The sequence below is a fragment of the Puma concolor genome, chromosome B1, assembly GCF_028749965.1.
Source record: "Puma concolor isolate L17-30 chromosome B1, mPumCon1.1.hap2, whole genome shotgun sequence".
NCBI classification, from domain to species: Eukaryota; Metazoa; Chordata; class Mammalia; order Carnivora; family Felidae; genus Puma; species Puma concolor.
In genome coordinates this window covers 151,896,570-151,912,114 of record NC_141670.1, presented here as the reverse complement: position 1 = coordinate 151,912,114, position 15,545 = coordinate 151,896,570, and the positions used below count along the sequence as shown (strand labels likewise).

General features: G+C 35.5%; 1 protein-coding gene across 4 annotated transcripts in view; it reads right to left on the bottom strand.

Moving 5' to 3' along the window:
• Positions 1-15,545, bottom strand: part of UBA6 (ubiquitin like modifier activating enzyme 6) — an 81,024-nt gene that overhangs the window by 2,812 nt on the left and 62,667 nt on the right. For 2 of the 4 annotated variants that reach the window (XM_086704914.1, XM_086704917.1), the window contains 10 exons: positions 15,315-15,443; positions 13,697-13,748; positions 13,545-13,608; positions 12,424-12,493; positions 11,602-11,673; positions 8,867-8,984; positions 7,244-7,437; positions 6,092-6,219; positions 2,697-2,784; positions 2,438-2,532 (listed from right to left, as the gene is read on the bottom strand). In XM_086704914.1, coding sequence (XP_086561040.1) covers positions 2,438-2,532; positions 2,697-2,784; positions 6,092-6,219; positions 7,244-7,437; positions 8,867-8,984; positions 11,602-11,673; positions 12,424-12,493; positions 13,545-13,608; positions 13,697-13,748; positions 15,315-15,443 — 1,010 coding nt within the window. Of the gene's footprint in view, positions 1-549; positions 1,561-2,437; positions 2,533-2,696; positions 2,785-6,091; positions 6,220-7,243; positions 7,438-8,866; positions 8,985-11,601; positions 11,674-12,423; positions 12,494-13,544; positions 13,609-13,696; positions 13,749-15,314; positions 15,444-15,545 lie in introns of those variants that run through there. The other 2 variants (XM_086704916.1, XM_086704915.1) reach the window with 2 other exon arrangements.

The window sequence follows — 15,545 nt, the reverse complement described above, 5'->3', positions numbered from 1 at the left end:
AGTGAAAAGTAAAAAGCAAACCAGATTTAAATCTTCAAATACAAGCTAATCACCGTGAAAGACATTCTTAAGTTTTACCTTTGTCTTATATCCCATGTATATCCCATTCACTAAAAAAACTTTTTTATTGCTATTGTCACTGATACTGTCTTAAATCAAATCATCATCTATATATCCTCAGATTACTGGATTAGCTTCGAGCCAGCTGTCTCCTACCTCCAATCTCCGCTGTTGCCAGAATCCTCTTAAAACGTAAATTTGATTTTACTCTCTTGCTTAATAATATACTTATACCATGTATCTATCTCACGCTAAACTCTCAACTATGTAATCTATTTAATCCTCAATAATAGTTCTTTCCATTTTACAAAGGTATTTTGTCCCATTTATACCTTCTCATTCTTACCATCTCATCCTTGAGTCAATCCAGGATACTGATTTCCCAAATAGATCATGCACACTTTTTATTAGCTGCATGCTTTTGCAAAAGCTATCACTTTTGCCTGATATCCTTTTTCAAAGGTAGTTCAAATGAAATCTAGCCTAAGGTGAAGTTTTAAGTAGTGCCTACAGTATTCTGTAAAAATCTTTATTATACTGATTATCCAATTACATTTTAATGACTAACATGTCATTTTCTCACAGTAGAATGGGAATTCCCTGAGGGTACAGGCTACTTGATAAAGAGGTATAATGACAAAATATTAACAGGAGTAACATTTATGGAATAGTTCTTGGTTGCTATTACATTGCTAGTCTTTACTATTATTTCAATGTTTAATAGCTATAGGCACAATCATTTCCATTTATGGATCAAGAACTAAGTTTCAAAAAAGTTCAGTAAGCTCCTCAATGTGACAAAACAAGTAAGTAGCTGGGGATGGATGTGAACCCAGATCTTTCCAAAGCCAAGCTTATCTAGCCACTTGATAGGTACTTAGTACTTATCTGCTAAATGAAAACTGTAATAAAATGAAAAATAACATTCACAAAGTTTATCATGCTGGAGATGGCGAATACTGGCCAACTCTATAAAGCACTTATTGTGAATTATTTGCAGCAAATTTTAAATTCCACACATTCTACTCTCATCTAGGCAGCACACAGTAAATTCTATTATTCACATATCCAAGAGATACTCAGGGATTCTAATGACAAAATAATATAAGGCAAAATAACCTTTCTCTATGTAATAGTGATTTTGTTTCTTAAAGTACAGATCATTAAGCCTGGATTATAATAACTAAAAAGTGATTAATCTCATTAATTGGTGATTATAATTAAAACTGCATATAGGTTAAAGCACCTATCATGCAGATTCATTTATTCATATGACAAATCTTTTTATGCTAATTTTTATTAAAAAACCAAACATTTTTAATTAAGGTATAATTCATATAACATTGCATTAGTTCCAGGTGTACAACACAATTGTTTGATATTTGAATATATTACAAAATGAATGACAAATATTTATTGCTTCCAGGCATTGTTGTAGGTCCTTGAGATACATCCACGACCAGATCAATTATAGAGTCCTGCATCTGTGAAGGTTACATTCTAGTGGGTAGGAGGCAGAGAAGCATAAACATATTTAAACAGGGTTCAGGGAGGCCTCTTTGGAATAATTAGAGCAAAAGTCCCATGCAGGAGCATGACTGGACTATTCAAAAAAATAGCTGGAAGCTAGCACAACTGGAATATTGTGAGCAAGTGAGACAAATAGGAATAAAACTTAGAGTGGTAATTGAGAAGCAGGGCCTTGCAGACCATTGCTGAGACTGGCCTTTTTTGTTCCCTCTGTTCCTTTAGGTCTTTGCTCAAATGCCGCCGTATCTGGTGAGAATGTGACAGGCAGAGGGAATACTTGAACTACTCAACATACCACAGCAACTTAACACTCCTTATTCTGCTTTATTTTCTTCACAGTGCTTATCACCATCTGATATACTTATCAAGAGGTTTGCATACTTTGTTATGCAAACTCAATTAGGGCATGGACTTCACTTTGCTCACTGCTGTATCCCTACTGCCCACAAAATACCTGGCACACAGCAGGCACTCTTCAAAAAAATCTGTTGAGTGAATGAAAGTAACAATTTGGCATTTTTGTTTTATACTTCAGTCTCATAAGCCTGGTCATTATGTGTTTCTACTTTTATGTGGTGTATTAACCAAATCGTGTTTCTAAGCTTATTAACTTATAAACTGAATCTGAACTACAAAAAATTCACAAGGATATGTGAATCCTATGAATCTCTCTTGAGAGGTAGCCTGTTGAGTTTGGTACATTTACTATCTTTATTACAGCCATTACACAGGAGTAAATCACATACTTTTTTCTCAACTTTGATAATCTCTATATTTGATTTTCCAGTGGGCATCCACCTTATGTTTTAATTGTTGTGAATCTTCTGGTATAATGGTCATTACTTACGTTAACTTCAATCTTTTTGCATGACCAGGCATTACAGGGACATAAAGCATTTTGACTCCCTGCACCACCATCGTTGGTTCAATTCCGTACTTCTCCTAAATGTGAAGAATACCCAAAAGAGAAACAGTAAGAGCTATGTCCAAATATAAAATGCTGGGTGACAATGTTTTACAATCAGTAAAAGGACAGCAAACAAACTTCTGCTAAATATTATTCATGAAAACCTCCAACTAATGAACTAAGTAAATAAGTGTCTCACTTTGACTGCATTTATGAAATCCAAGAGGGTGAAGTCTTCTTTTCCATGTACAGTCCATCTGTCCCAAATTGTAAATGATATTCCATTTCTGTTGTAGAAAAATATTAAAAACAAAACATCTTAATTTTTTTCCCTTTAGTAATAATAAAAAAATCCAGAAGTCCATTATTTGTGATTTAGCTACATAATGATATAGGGGAAAAAGAAAAATACAACTTATCACCCCAAGACACCACACAAGGTAACCGCTTTTTTTTTTTAAGTTTATTTATTTATTTTAAGGGGGTGGGGAGAGGAAGGGCAGAGACAGGGGAAGAGAGAATCCCAAGCAGGCTCCACACTGTCAGTGCAGAGCCTGATGAGGGGCTCGAACTCACGAGTTGCCAGATCATGACCTGAGCTGAAATCAACAGTCAGATGCTTAACTGAGTCACCCAGGCGCCCTCAAGGTAACCACTGTTATCAGTACCTTGTTGATCCTTCCAGTGTCTCATAATGAATCTATGTGTCTTAGTGAAACCATTCTCTCTCTCTCTAAATGGCTGCATGGGTTTCCTGTGTGGATGTTCTAGTCTATCACTGTTTCAATCTTTGGCTATGATAAACAAGGCCAGAATAAATATCTTATAAATGTACTATTTGAGATGAGTGCAAATGTATCTGTAAATTTGACATATAGCACATTTCCCTTACTATGGATTACACTATTTTATACTCTCATCGGTAATATGTGAGGAGAGGGCTTTCACATTCTTGCCGAGATAGATGTTTTCAAATTTTTGGTTTTTGTTAATTTGAAAGTGAAAAATGGAGGTCCAGGGGAATTGTTCTGCTCTGTCACATAGTTTTTAGAACTAGATACTAAATCTCATGACATATTATTCAGACACCACAGTGGCTTCTAACTCACCTGAATTAGGAAAACATAGATGAAACAATAAGAAAGTACAATGCTAAATAATGTGGTAGATTAAATGTTGTGAGAGTTCTATGGCTAGTTTAGTCATAGATGCTTTGCATAAAGCAAAAGAATAAAATTGGACCACTATCTTACAACACACAAAAGTTAACTCAAGGATGACTGGCTGACTCAGTGTGGTAAAAGATGTGACTCTTGATCTCAGGATTGTAAGTCTGACCCCCATTAACTCAAAATGGATTAAATACCCGAATGTAAGACCTGCAACCATAAAACTCGAAAAAAACACAGTAGTTAGCTTCTTGCATCAGTCTTGGTGATAGTATTTTGGATTTTATTACTAAAGCAAAAGCAGAGAAATGGGACTACATCAAACTAAAAATCTTCTGCACAGCAAAGCAAACCATCAACAAAATGAAAAGGCAATCTACTGAATGGAAACAAATATTTGCAAATGATGTATCTGATAAGGGGTGAATATCCAAAATACGTAAAGAACCATACAACTCAATAGCAAAAAACCAAACTATCTGATAAAAAAATGGGTAGACGATCTGAATAGACACTTTCCCAAAAAAGACATACAGATGGCCAATAGGTACACGAAAAGGTGCTCAACACCACTAAGTATCAGGGAACTGCAAATCAAAAAAACCCATAATGAGGTATTATTTCACACCTGCTAGGAAGGCTAGTATCAAAGAGTTAAGAAATAACAAGTGTTGACAGGATGTGGAGAAAAAGAAACCCTTGTGCCCTGTTGGTGGGAATGCAAACTTGTACAGCCACTCTGGAGAACAGTATGAAAGTTCCTCAAAATATTAAAAATAGAACTACCATATGATCCAGAAATTCAAACTTCTGGGTTTTTATACAAAAAAAAATGAAAACAACTCCAAAACTTATCAGCACCTCCATGTTCACTAAAACAATATTCATAACAGCTAAGATATAGAAACAACCTAAGTCCATCAATGGGTGAATGGATAAAGAAAATGTGACACACACACAGGAACAGAATTCAGCCATAAAAAAAAAATTGTGTCATTTGCAACAACATGGATAGATCTCGAGGACATTATGCTAAGTGAATAAGTCAGACAGAGAAAGACAAATACCTGTATGATCTTACTTATATGTGGAACCTTAAAAGAAAAACAAAACAAAACCCAAACTGAGCTCATAGATAGACAACAGACTGGTAGTCGCCGGAGGTGGGGGATGAGCAAAATGGGCAAAGGGAGTCCAAAGGTACAAGCTTCCAGCTTTAAGATGAGTTAGTCATAGGTATGTAATGTACAGCATGGTGCTTACAGTTAACTATACTGTCTAGTTGAAAGTTGCTAAAAGTAGATCTTAAAAGACTGTATCACAAGGAAAACAAATTTGCTAAATACATATGGTGATGATGTTGACTAAACTTGTTGTGGTTTATTTATTTATTATTATTTTATTTTAGAGAGAGCGCATGAGTGGTGGGGGAGAGGGGGAGAGAGGAAGGAGAGGAGAAAGAAGGAGGGAGGGGGGAGAGAGAGGGAGGGAGGGGAGAGAGAGGGAGGGAGGGGAGAGAGAGGGAGGGAGGGGAGAGAGAGGGAGGGAGGGGGGGAGAGAGAGGGAGGGAGGGGGGGAGAGAGAGGGGGAGAGGGAGAGGGAGAAGAAGAGAGAGAGGGAGAAGGCATATCTTAGGCAGGTTCTATGCTCAGCGAGAGCCCAAGGTGGGGCTCTATCCCATGACCCTGGGATCATGAACTGAGCTAAAATCAAGAGTCAGATGCTCAACTCACTGAGCCACCCAGGTGCGCCTGTGATCATTTCTTAATACATACAGGTGTCAAATCACTGTGTTGCACACTTGGAACTAATCTAATGCACGCCAATTTATGTCTCAACTGAAAAAAAAAGAAATGCTTTATGAAGATGACATTTTGACTTTTTTGATTTTGTTTTTAAAGAGAGAGACAGAGAACATGGGTGGGAGAGGGGCAGAGGAAGAGGGAGAGAGAATCTTAAGCAGGCTTCACTTGGGGCTTGATCTCACAACATGCCCTGAGCCAAAATCAAGAGTTGGACATTTAACTGACTGAGCCAACCAGGCACCCTACTGATCTAATCCTGAGGTGATGGCAAGGATTTAAATATATAGAAGAGGGGCGCCTGGGTGGCGCAGTCGGTTGAGCGTCCGACTTCAGCCAGGTCACGATCTCGCGGTCCATGAGTTCGAGCCCCGCGTCAGGCTCTGGGCTGATGGCTCAGAGCCTGGAGCCTGTTTCCAATTCTGTGTCTCCCTCTCTCTCTGCCCCTCCCCCGTTCATGCTCTGTCTCTCTCTGTCCCAAAAATAAATAAACGTTGAAAAAAAAAAAATTAAAAAAAAAATATATAGAAGAAAAGGGAGGAAAAACTATGACTTTTTCATTTTAGAAGGTAAAAATTTTATTTCATTCTAATTATGCAAGAGAAATAGACCTTCAAGCATACCTGATTTCAGTTCTTCTTACTTCAGATGTCTCTGTAAACACTATAATTGGAATGGCTAAGTTAAGGAAACAATTTTTGTAAGCTTCAAACGGATAGTCACCAGCTACTTTGATCATCTCCAATGCAACCTAGAAAAAAGAAAGTGATCCGATTATATAAAGAGCCTAAAACTTTATGACTTCAAATGTATTTATTTAATTTTCCAATATTCCTCTCAAGCATTTTTCTGTAACAAGTAAAAGCAGCTACTGGACTGAAATAGCAAACTTCTTATAAGTCTACTTTTATTCTTATACTTTCAAAATTTCAACTGTTCTATACATGGTGAACAAAATCATTAAAAAATTCACTTGATCATGTAATATTCCTATCATGGAAGACACTCAAACTCAAGAAATACACTAGTCTAAAGTCATTTAATAAAGGGGCAGATAATTATGTAGCTTCTAAGTATAACACTGTAGTACAGCATAATGACTAGGGCCACCCTAAAGATTCTGAATTATTAAGGAAAGATTAAATTTTAAGAAATCTGAATAACAGGAATTGCGTTTTTTTTTTTAAGGCAAAGAACTGAACTCCAATATAATCAAAGAGCAACCATTAAAGCAGTTCATTTTATTCAAGAAAAAGAGTACCTGTTTCATATGGAGGATACAAGAATGCAAAAGGATTATTGTAAGAAAAATTATACTGTTTTGACAAAAGGTAATTTTTTTAATGTTATTTTTGAGACAGAGAGCGCAAGCAGGGGAGAGGCAGAGAGAGAGAGAGACAGAGAGAGAGAGGAAGGGAGGGAGACACAGAATCCAAAGCAGGCCCCAGGCTCCACACTGTCAGCACAGAGCCCGACACGGGGCTTAATCTCATGAACTGTGAGATCATGACCTGAGCTGAAGTTGGATGTTTAACCGACTGAGCCACCTAGGTGCCCTGAAAAAGGTTAACTTTTATGTTAAAATGTTTGTATATTTGTTAACCTTCAAAATGTGGTCTAACGTATTTTTAGAAATATCTTGAAATTTAAAATTATAAGATCAATATATATCCCTTCTTCTCTAAGATCTGAGTGACTGGCTAGGGTGGTATAATGGAGAAGACAGGTTAAGAGGCAATGAAAAAGAAGCATTTCCATTCAAAGAATAAACTCACCAGGCCAGAAACTGCAGCAGTGGATGTTGCTATAGCAGGTATAATTTTACCAGCTATGCGCTTTGTTTTGAAACGGTCAGCTGGTTCAATGTTATACATTTTGGCACGAAGATTTGATGCAGCTGTGATGAAATCTATGTGTCCATTGTGATCATCATCTTTCTCAAATGAAAGCACTGCCATCTGAAGGTCACCTAATCATAACACCAGAAAAATAAAGTTTTGTAGTAACTTGTAAGGGTTTTTATTATTTATTTATTTTGAGAGAGAGCAAGCGAGCATGAGTGCAAGAGGTTCAGACAGAGGGAGGGAGAGAATCCCAAGCAGGTTCCATGCTCACAGCATGGAGAGATCCCATGAGCCATGAGATTATGACCTGAGTCAAAACCAAAGTTGGATGTTAAACCGACTATACTACCCAGGCGTCCCCTGTAAAGGTTTTATTAGGTAAAAAGAAATGTGGATTCACTACTCTTAAATATTCCTTCTTTATGTTTTTAAATGACTGAAAAACACAAGTAAGATCTAGGAAATTAAAGTTACTGAAGAATATGGAAATGATATGGTACATGGCTTTGATTATCACTAAATCAGAGAAGTTTCTATACTAAAAAAACCTTTCTAAGAGACAGAAAATAAGAAAGCCATGTACCACATCTGCTGTTGCTTATGATTAAAACAGTTAACATTGGGTACTATTCAAAAATTGATTCCATAAATATTACCCTGAAACATTTTGCCTCTGATAACTAAGAATAGGATTAGTTAATCCAATAAAAATATGTATCTGAAATATTTCTACATTAGTGGTTCTCAAAAATCATTCTATAGATAGGTGTAGTTTGATATGTTACGAAATGAGAAAGTAAGAAATGGAAGTAAGTTTTCTTCCAGAATTGTAATTACTAAATTAACACATCTATATTTTATTTGCAGGATAAATAGGTGGCTAGCCTAGGATGTTTTTTTTCCCCTGAATTTTACTGTCTGTGCACAACAATCCTGAAAGTTTGGCAACTACTGATTATGTAAATAAAAGATGGTGAGCAGGTCTAAAATCCATGAGCGAATGACTGTTTTTAAGGAATAAAAGTTTGGTTTCTTTCTGTTTAAAACCATTTAGGTCAGATTGTATGTATTCCCTGTGTGTAACTATAAAGACTAAAAAGCCAAGAAGAAATCTGTCTATAGTTTTTTATTCTAGTGACTTAACTGGGTCTAAGTGTTAGTCTATATAGAACTCCATGCTGACCGTGCAGAGCCTGCTTGGGATTCCCTCTGCCTCTCTCTCTGCCGTTCTCTCACTTGTGCACACAAGCTATCTCTCAAAAATAAATAAACATTAAAAAAAGAATCACACAGTACAACCTCAAGGACTAAAACAATCAGAACAATGACAATAAAGCAGACTTACAATTCAGCAAATGAGGGTAGGGCAATGGTGAAAAAAATAATGAATTTAGTCACAGTTAAAGATCAACAGTGACTTTCATATGATCACGAATTCAATTATCATCGTTAATATTGTAGCTATTATTTAGTCCCATAAGCTTTTGGGTGTAGAGTTAGTGAAAATAAAAATTCTTTCCAGTCCAAACCATTTTTATAAAGATTTCCCCTTACTTGTGGTGGCTTTATTAGATGAAATAGCCTTCTCTAGCTGGAAAATAGCGTTCCTCTCATCTTCACTGCTAATAGGAACCTGCTCCGGTTTCCTTGCAGTCTCATCTGTTTGAACAACCTTTAAATACATGGACATACATTATCATTAATGTTATCATATCCTATATCTAAGTTTGATTACCAGATCTGTTTTACTAAACAGATCACACACAGAGGATATTCCCTCTGTATAGTTTAGTCACATTATTAATTATTATGGTCCAATGTATTTTACACCGTCTGTTAGTAAATAATATTATTTATGTATTTGTTTTACTATCTATCTGCTCACATTGACATGTAAACAGGGAACAGGGATCTTTATGCTGTTCACAGAGAGAACTTCAAAATATCTAATACAAATTTGGTAGTGTTAAAATATTTACTGAATAGCTTATAAGATCTGAGCTCATATGGATCCCTTTTAAAATTTCCCGGCAAAATAAAGTTAATATTAATCAACAGTCTGTGATTCTGACAAATCTACTTGAAACCAAACTGCATAGCTCTAACTAGTGCAGAGCTGTTTTCTGTCTCTAAGTAAATCATAAAATATATAAAATGGGCCTCTTTAAATATTTATTGATTGCTGACAAGAGGTTCTTTCCTAACGAACATGTCTTCCTTCATATAGGTGCATGCTCAGAGCAGCACTTGCAAGTAATTTATCTTTAAGAAATTACTAATTAGACATTCCACAAGGGCAGTAAAGTTCGTATTTTCAAACTAAAAAACCATCTACATCATCACTAATTAAAAATACTATTTCTTTGTATTTTATACATTCAACTTGTGTTTTTACAGATTAAATATTATTGTAAGTATTTAGGAAATATTAAAGAGTTAAGGAGGCAGAAACTTATATTTGTCAGAGTAAGTATTTTGATATTTTTGGCATCTGTTAACTAGAAGTGCCAGACTCTGAAGTTTCAGTGTGAGTTGCTTCAAGAAGTTGTGAAAAGCTCATTAATTCATGTTAAAACTAAAACTGTATGTAGCTAAATTGCTCAGGACAATTTATTACACCAAAACTCTGGTATAGAAAGAAGCAACTGAAGCCACAAAACACTGCAGAGCTATTAACACCAGAAAAGTTATTGAAACATAATTCTTTTGGCTTCTGACTAGCAGCTCTGTCCACTAGGAATGCGGGCTAGGAACCTTCTTTTTGTTTAAAAAATTTTTTTTTTATTTGAATATAGTTGAGACATAATGTTACATTACTTTCAGGTGTACAACATGGTGATTCAACTTCTCCATAAGTTATGCTGTGCTCACAAGTGTTGCTACCATCTGTTACAACAGAACGCTATTACAGTATTGTGGACTATCTTCCCCATGCTGTACCTTTTATTCCCTTGACTTATTAATTCCATAACCAGAACCTTCTTTATATAGGAATTCTGTTTACCTCCCTGTTCTTTTATTCTTGATAAACTACAAGTTATGAACATTTCATTCAGCAAACCCATTTACTGTACAAAATCAAACAGCTGTAAGTTTTCCTTTTCTCTAAAATAAAAATGCAGACTAGAAGACTGCACACACCATTTCCTATTTGAATTTTATGGGGAGGAAATCATGATTCCCTATTTTCCAATATAGCTAGGGGGTAAGGGGAACAAAAGACTGTTTTGTGGATGATTTTTAGAGTATATACAAAAAGTCATACAATGACTATGTGAAAAATACTTAGGCAACTAAATGCCTTTTTTCCCCAGCCACATTGAATGTAATACATTAAGTGGACTAACATTAAGTGCATCCTCAGCGCTGTTTCAAAATTCTACTCAAAATTCTCTGACTTTCCCATCGCCCTGAACAATTATTTAACACCTTTTTTCCTCTGCTCAAACTTCCTTAAACTTCTTCTCCTTACCTGGAGCTATTAATTGTGCTTCTTATTTCAATTAAAAAAATAAACAATCTTTTTTTCCTCTTACACTCTAATTCCAATCCCTTTCAAATCCTGTCAGAGCTACTACAAAATATACCAGAATCCAGAATCTTATTGTAACTTACTTGTTACCGACTACTTCATCAAACCACCATCATCTTTTGCCTATATCCTCCTAATAGCTTTACATGTTTCCTTTCTCATGTCCCATACAATCATTCTTAACACAACAGGCAGAGTCAGCCTTTTAAATATAAGCCAGATTGCGTCCTCTGCTTAAAATCTTCCACTGGCTTATCTCCTAATAAATCATGAAGTACTTATCATAACCCCAAGTATCTCTCATATCTGTCTACCAATCTTCTTGAATATTCTCTTTCAGAAAAATCCTGGCTTTCAAATCTTTTAAGGCCTTTCTCTGAACTTGTTCCTGCTTATGTGCATTATTCTTTCAACACGTAATAGCATGGCTCACTCTATCGCTTCCTTCAGGTTTCTGCCCAAATGTTACCATATCACAGACGCTTTCCCCTTTTATCCCACATAAAATGAAACCAGTTTCATCATCTTTTATTTCTTTTCCTTGTTTTATTTTTGGTTCTTAGCACTAAGTCCTATTGTAATATTATGTAATAGCATTTTTTTTTAACAGTCTGCCTCTGGTCCATTAGATGCTATAACATCCATAACAACAAGAATTTTGTTTTGTTTACTATGGGATTCTCCAGGTTGAGAATGGGACTTGACACTAGTAAAATTTCAATAACTATTTGCTGAGTGAATAAATTTCTAAACATACCTTGTTGGAAGGTTTGAATTCTTGAATCTTTACTTCAGAAAGAATATTCAAGAGGGCATCTGCTGATAAGTCCTGTTTTGTTAAAAAGTAATTTTATCAACAAACATTTTTAAAAATTCTGAATTCTAAAAAATTCTGGACTAATAAGGTCCTTTATCATACTAAAATATTTGAGTAATTTATCATCTGACTATTTAGACCACATCTATTTGTGACATTTACCTTTATTCTATAGAAATATCATCCATAAAGGCTGGGGGGGGGGCAGGGGTGGTATGGGTGAAAAATTGCTTATTAGTCAACAAACCTGAAATCTTAGTTCTTTCCATTCATTTTAAAAAGGTAATTTTGGGACTGGTTGTATCAGACTGAGTGCTCTGAGGTCAGAGACTATCTCATCATTGTTTTATAAAGTTCCCTGCACAAAGTTATACTCAATAAATGTTGACTCAGGGGCGCCTGGGTGGCGCAGTCGGTTAAGCGTCCGACTTCAGCCAGGTCACGATCTCGCGGTCCGTGAGTTCGAGCCCCGCGTCGGGCTCTGGGCTGATGGCTCAGAGCCTGGAGCCTGTTTCCGATTCTGTGTCTCCCTCTCTCTCTGCCCCTCCCCCGTTCATGCCCTGTCTCTCTCTGTCCCAAAAATAAATAAACATTGAATAAATGTTGACTCAATAAAATAAATAAATAAATGGAATTCATACCTTTGGAAGCAGAAAAATATTTAAATGGTTCAAGATGAATGTAGGTGATGCAATTAGCTGCTAGGTCATCTAATTTTTACCTGGTTTTCTATCACTTGCTAGAGCTTGAAGGTTATCTTACCTCTTCTGTAAATGGAATGCAATAGACTGCAGCATACAGTTTTGCAGCATTCAGAAGAAAACTGAAGTGCCTTTTGAAATACAAAATAAAGCAAAGTGTGAATGCACAGTTTTAAAGGTGTTTAATTCATCAAAAACTATAGTCTTTTGAAATGTTGAAGAAAATAATCACAGAACTTTTGTTACAGGAATATTTAAAAGTTAGGCAATGAAGTCCTGGTCTAGACCAAAGCATTTCAGAAGCCATAAGAAACATTAGCTATTTATCCTCATAAGTAGTAATATTCAGGAGAGGAGGGGCAAAAAGTAGAAAAATTAGACTAGTGAAAGAAAATTCACTTTAATTCATAAAAAAATTAGAAATTTTTTTTTTTTTTTTTTTTTTTAACATTTATTTATTTTTGGGACAGAGAGAGACAGAGCATGAACGGGGGAGGGGCAGAGAGAGAGGGAGACACAGAATGGGAAACAGGCTCCAGGCTCTGAGCCATCAGCCCAGAGCCCAACGCGGGGCTCGAACTCACGGACCGCGAGATCGTGACCTGGCTGAAGTCGGACGCTTAACCGACTGCGCCACCCAGGCGCCCCAGAAATTTGGTTTTAAAGAGCATACATTAGGCTCAACTTAAGCAAGTGACTTTGGTAAAAACAAAGGTAAGTTTTACAGGAGAAGCAGTCAGGATAAGGTGACTAGAAGCCTAACATAAGCACCAGATGAGGAAATTAAATGGAGTTACTTGTTGAAAGGAAGGTTAGCAGGCTCAATGTTTAACATATAACTTAAGTTTTTTAAAATTTGGCTTCATATAATAGGAAAACATTTGTTGTCATTTCTTGTTTTTTTTCTTATGGATAAAGTCAAAGAGGTAACACTTCGGATCCACTTTACAGAAGATAAAAATAAAGAAGTTATTTTACCATGTAAATAAATAGATTCACGTATGTGGGGGAGAAGGGCTGTGGCTGGCTTTGTTGGCCAGACTAATGAGCTAACTCTTAGATTAACAGGATGCACTTATTTAACACTTAAATAGCCTGAAGTTTCACCCTGCCATGTAAAACTATACTCAGTCAAGAAATTTACAACAAAGGATGCATACAAAGCTGGATATAAATACTTACAAAGGTTCATTTAAATCAAATTTTATTGGAGATGGAGGCCTCTTTGGTGATTGCCAAAACAAACCTAAAACAAGACACAAATATTATTTTCATTGTATTTATCCAGTAATAAATTATATTAATTGTTCTTCTCAACACTTGGTTACACTTACTGCCATCTTTTAATCGTGTGTCTAGAGGAAAGCAGTGAAGAAGCTGAAGAGCCTAAAGAAAAAAAATCAATTAAAAAAATCATTACTTAACATTATCTGAGGTAAAAAAAAAAAAAAAAAAAAATCTCAACACACAAAAAGATATACAGTGAAGTTTCCAGCCACTCTTATACTCCCTCTGTCCATTGTCTTGTCATGGCCCTCTATACCTGGAATAACTTCTATTGCTATTTTTTTTTTTAATCAATACTTACAGTTTTTTTTTTCTTTGCATCCACAACAAACATGAATATACATTACTCCTTTTTTTTTAAAGTAGGTTTCATTACAAAGCCCATCTTGGGACTTGAACTCATGACTCTGACATCAAGACTTGAACAGAGATCAGGAGTCGGACGTTTAACTGACTGAGCTACCCAGGTACCTGTATTTTATACCTTTTTACACAAAAGGCATATTTTACATACCATTATGCTCCTTTCAAAGAGCTAATCCTTAAAGTAAGAATTAAACCGGTAAAAATATACAGCATTTTGTATTTAAAAATGATAAATGACGTTTGAGATTTGCTTCAAAACCATCTGGGGAGGTATAAAGATGAAACAAGATTATCTACAAATTGATACAAAATTAACAAAATTTGTTAAACCTGGGTGACAGATTCATGAAGTTTACATTATACCTTTTTTTCTACTTTCTACAGTAGAATTTTTCCAGAAAAAAGCTTTAAAAAAGTACAAAAGATAATCAGGACTAAAAAGAGTTCTTCAGATTTTGAGACAAGAGGTCATTGATTATAATGGTAAAAGTAATTTGAATAGGAGTGGGGAAAGAAGACATGTTAACTGGAAGAGGAAGTAGCAACACTAAGTATAAGACCCCTTTTCTAAGTAGCAAAGAAGGAAGGGAAAGGCAAAGGATAAATGTAATCAAAAGACTTTTTTAAAAAAGATTACCTTACTTTATATTCTGACAGGTATGAGCCTGAAGACAGGGAGAGGCTCAGGAGAGAGGGCAGGACACATTCTAGCAAGTGCAAGTAATAGGGGATGGGAATAACAGCTAATAGTGAGCATTTCTGGGCTAGGTTCTACTCAAAATGCTTCGCAGGTATTAACTCATTTGATCCTCACACTACCATATGAATTACACACCAATTTAATATCCCCATCTTACAAATGAGGAAAGAAACACCAAACAGACATAAAATGTGATTTTGAATATGGATGGGCAAGGCGAAATTCAACACAATTTCTGACTGAATCTATTTTCTCAATTTCTTGCTTTATTCTGAACAACAAACTTCTTTTAGACTACTAATAAAATGTATTCCTTATTTTCTAAAAGAACCTGTATCTGAAATCCAATATTGCACACAGAAGGATAAGGATCAGTTAAATGCAGAACTGACAAACCAATGGATGGAGTTTAAGTGTATTCTTTTAACACTCAAAGAGAAATCAGTTCTGTGCCCTGCACTTGTTTTCACTTAACTTACTATTTTTTGAAAAGATTCCTGAAAGAAAAAGTAGACATTTTGGTCCAGTGAAATTAATTTGGTAGCAATTAAATGAGCCAAGCTAATATCTCTTCTTAATGTTTTATAATGCATACTTACCTTATGGTTAAAATATTTTTCAAACTTTAATCTTGCTAATTCTACACATTGGGACCAGTTTCTAGGTCTTCTGCTAAGCAACTTAATAACTTGAAAACAGCCTTCTAAACTGTGTCCAGTTTGTATCTTCTAGAGAGAAAAAAAAAGCAAAATAAATATATTTCCAAGTAAACACACACACACACACACACACCCATTCCTGGGAAGTATTAGCCAAAGTTTGAAGTACCA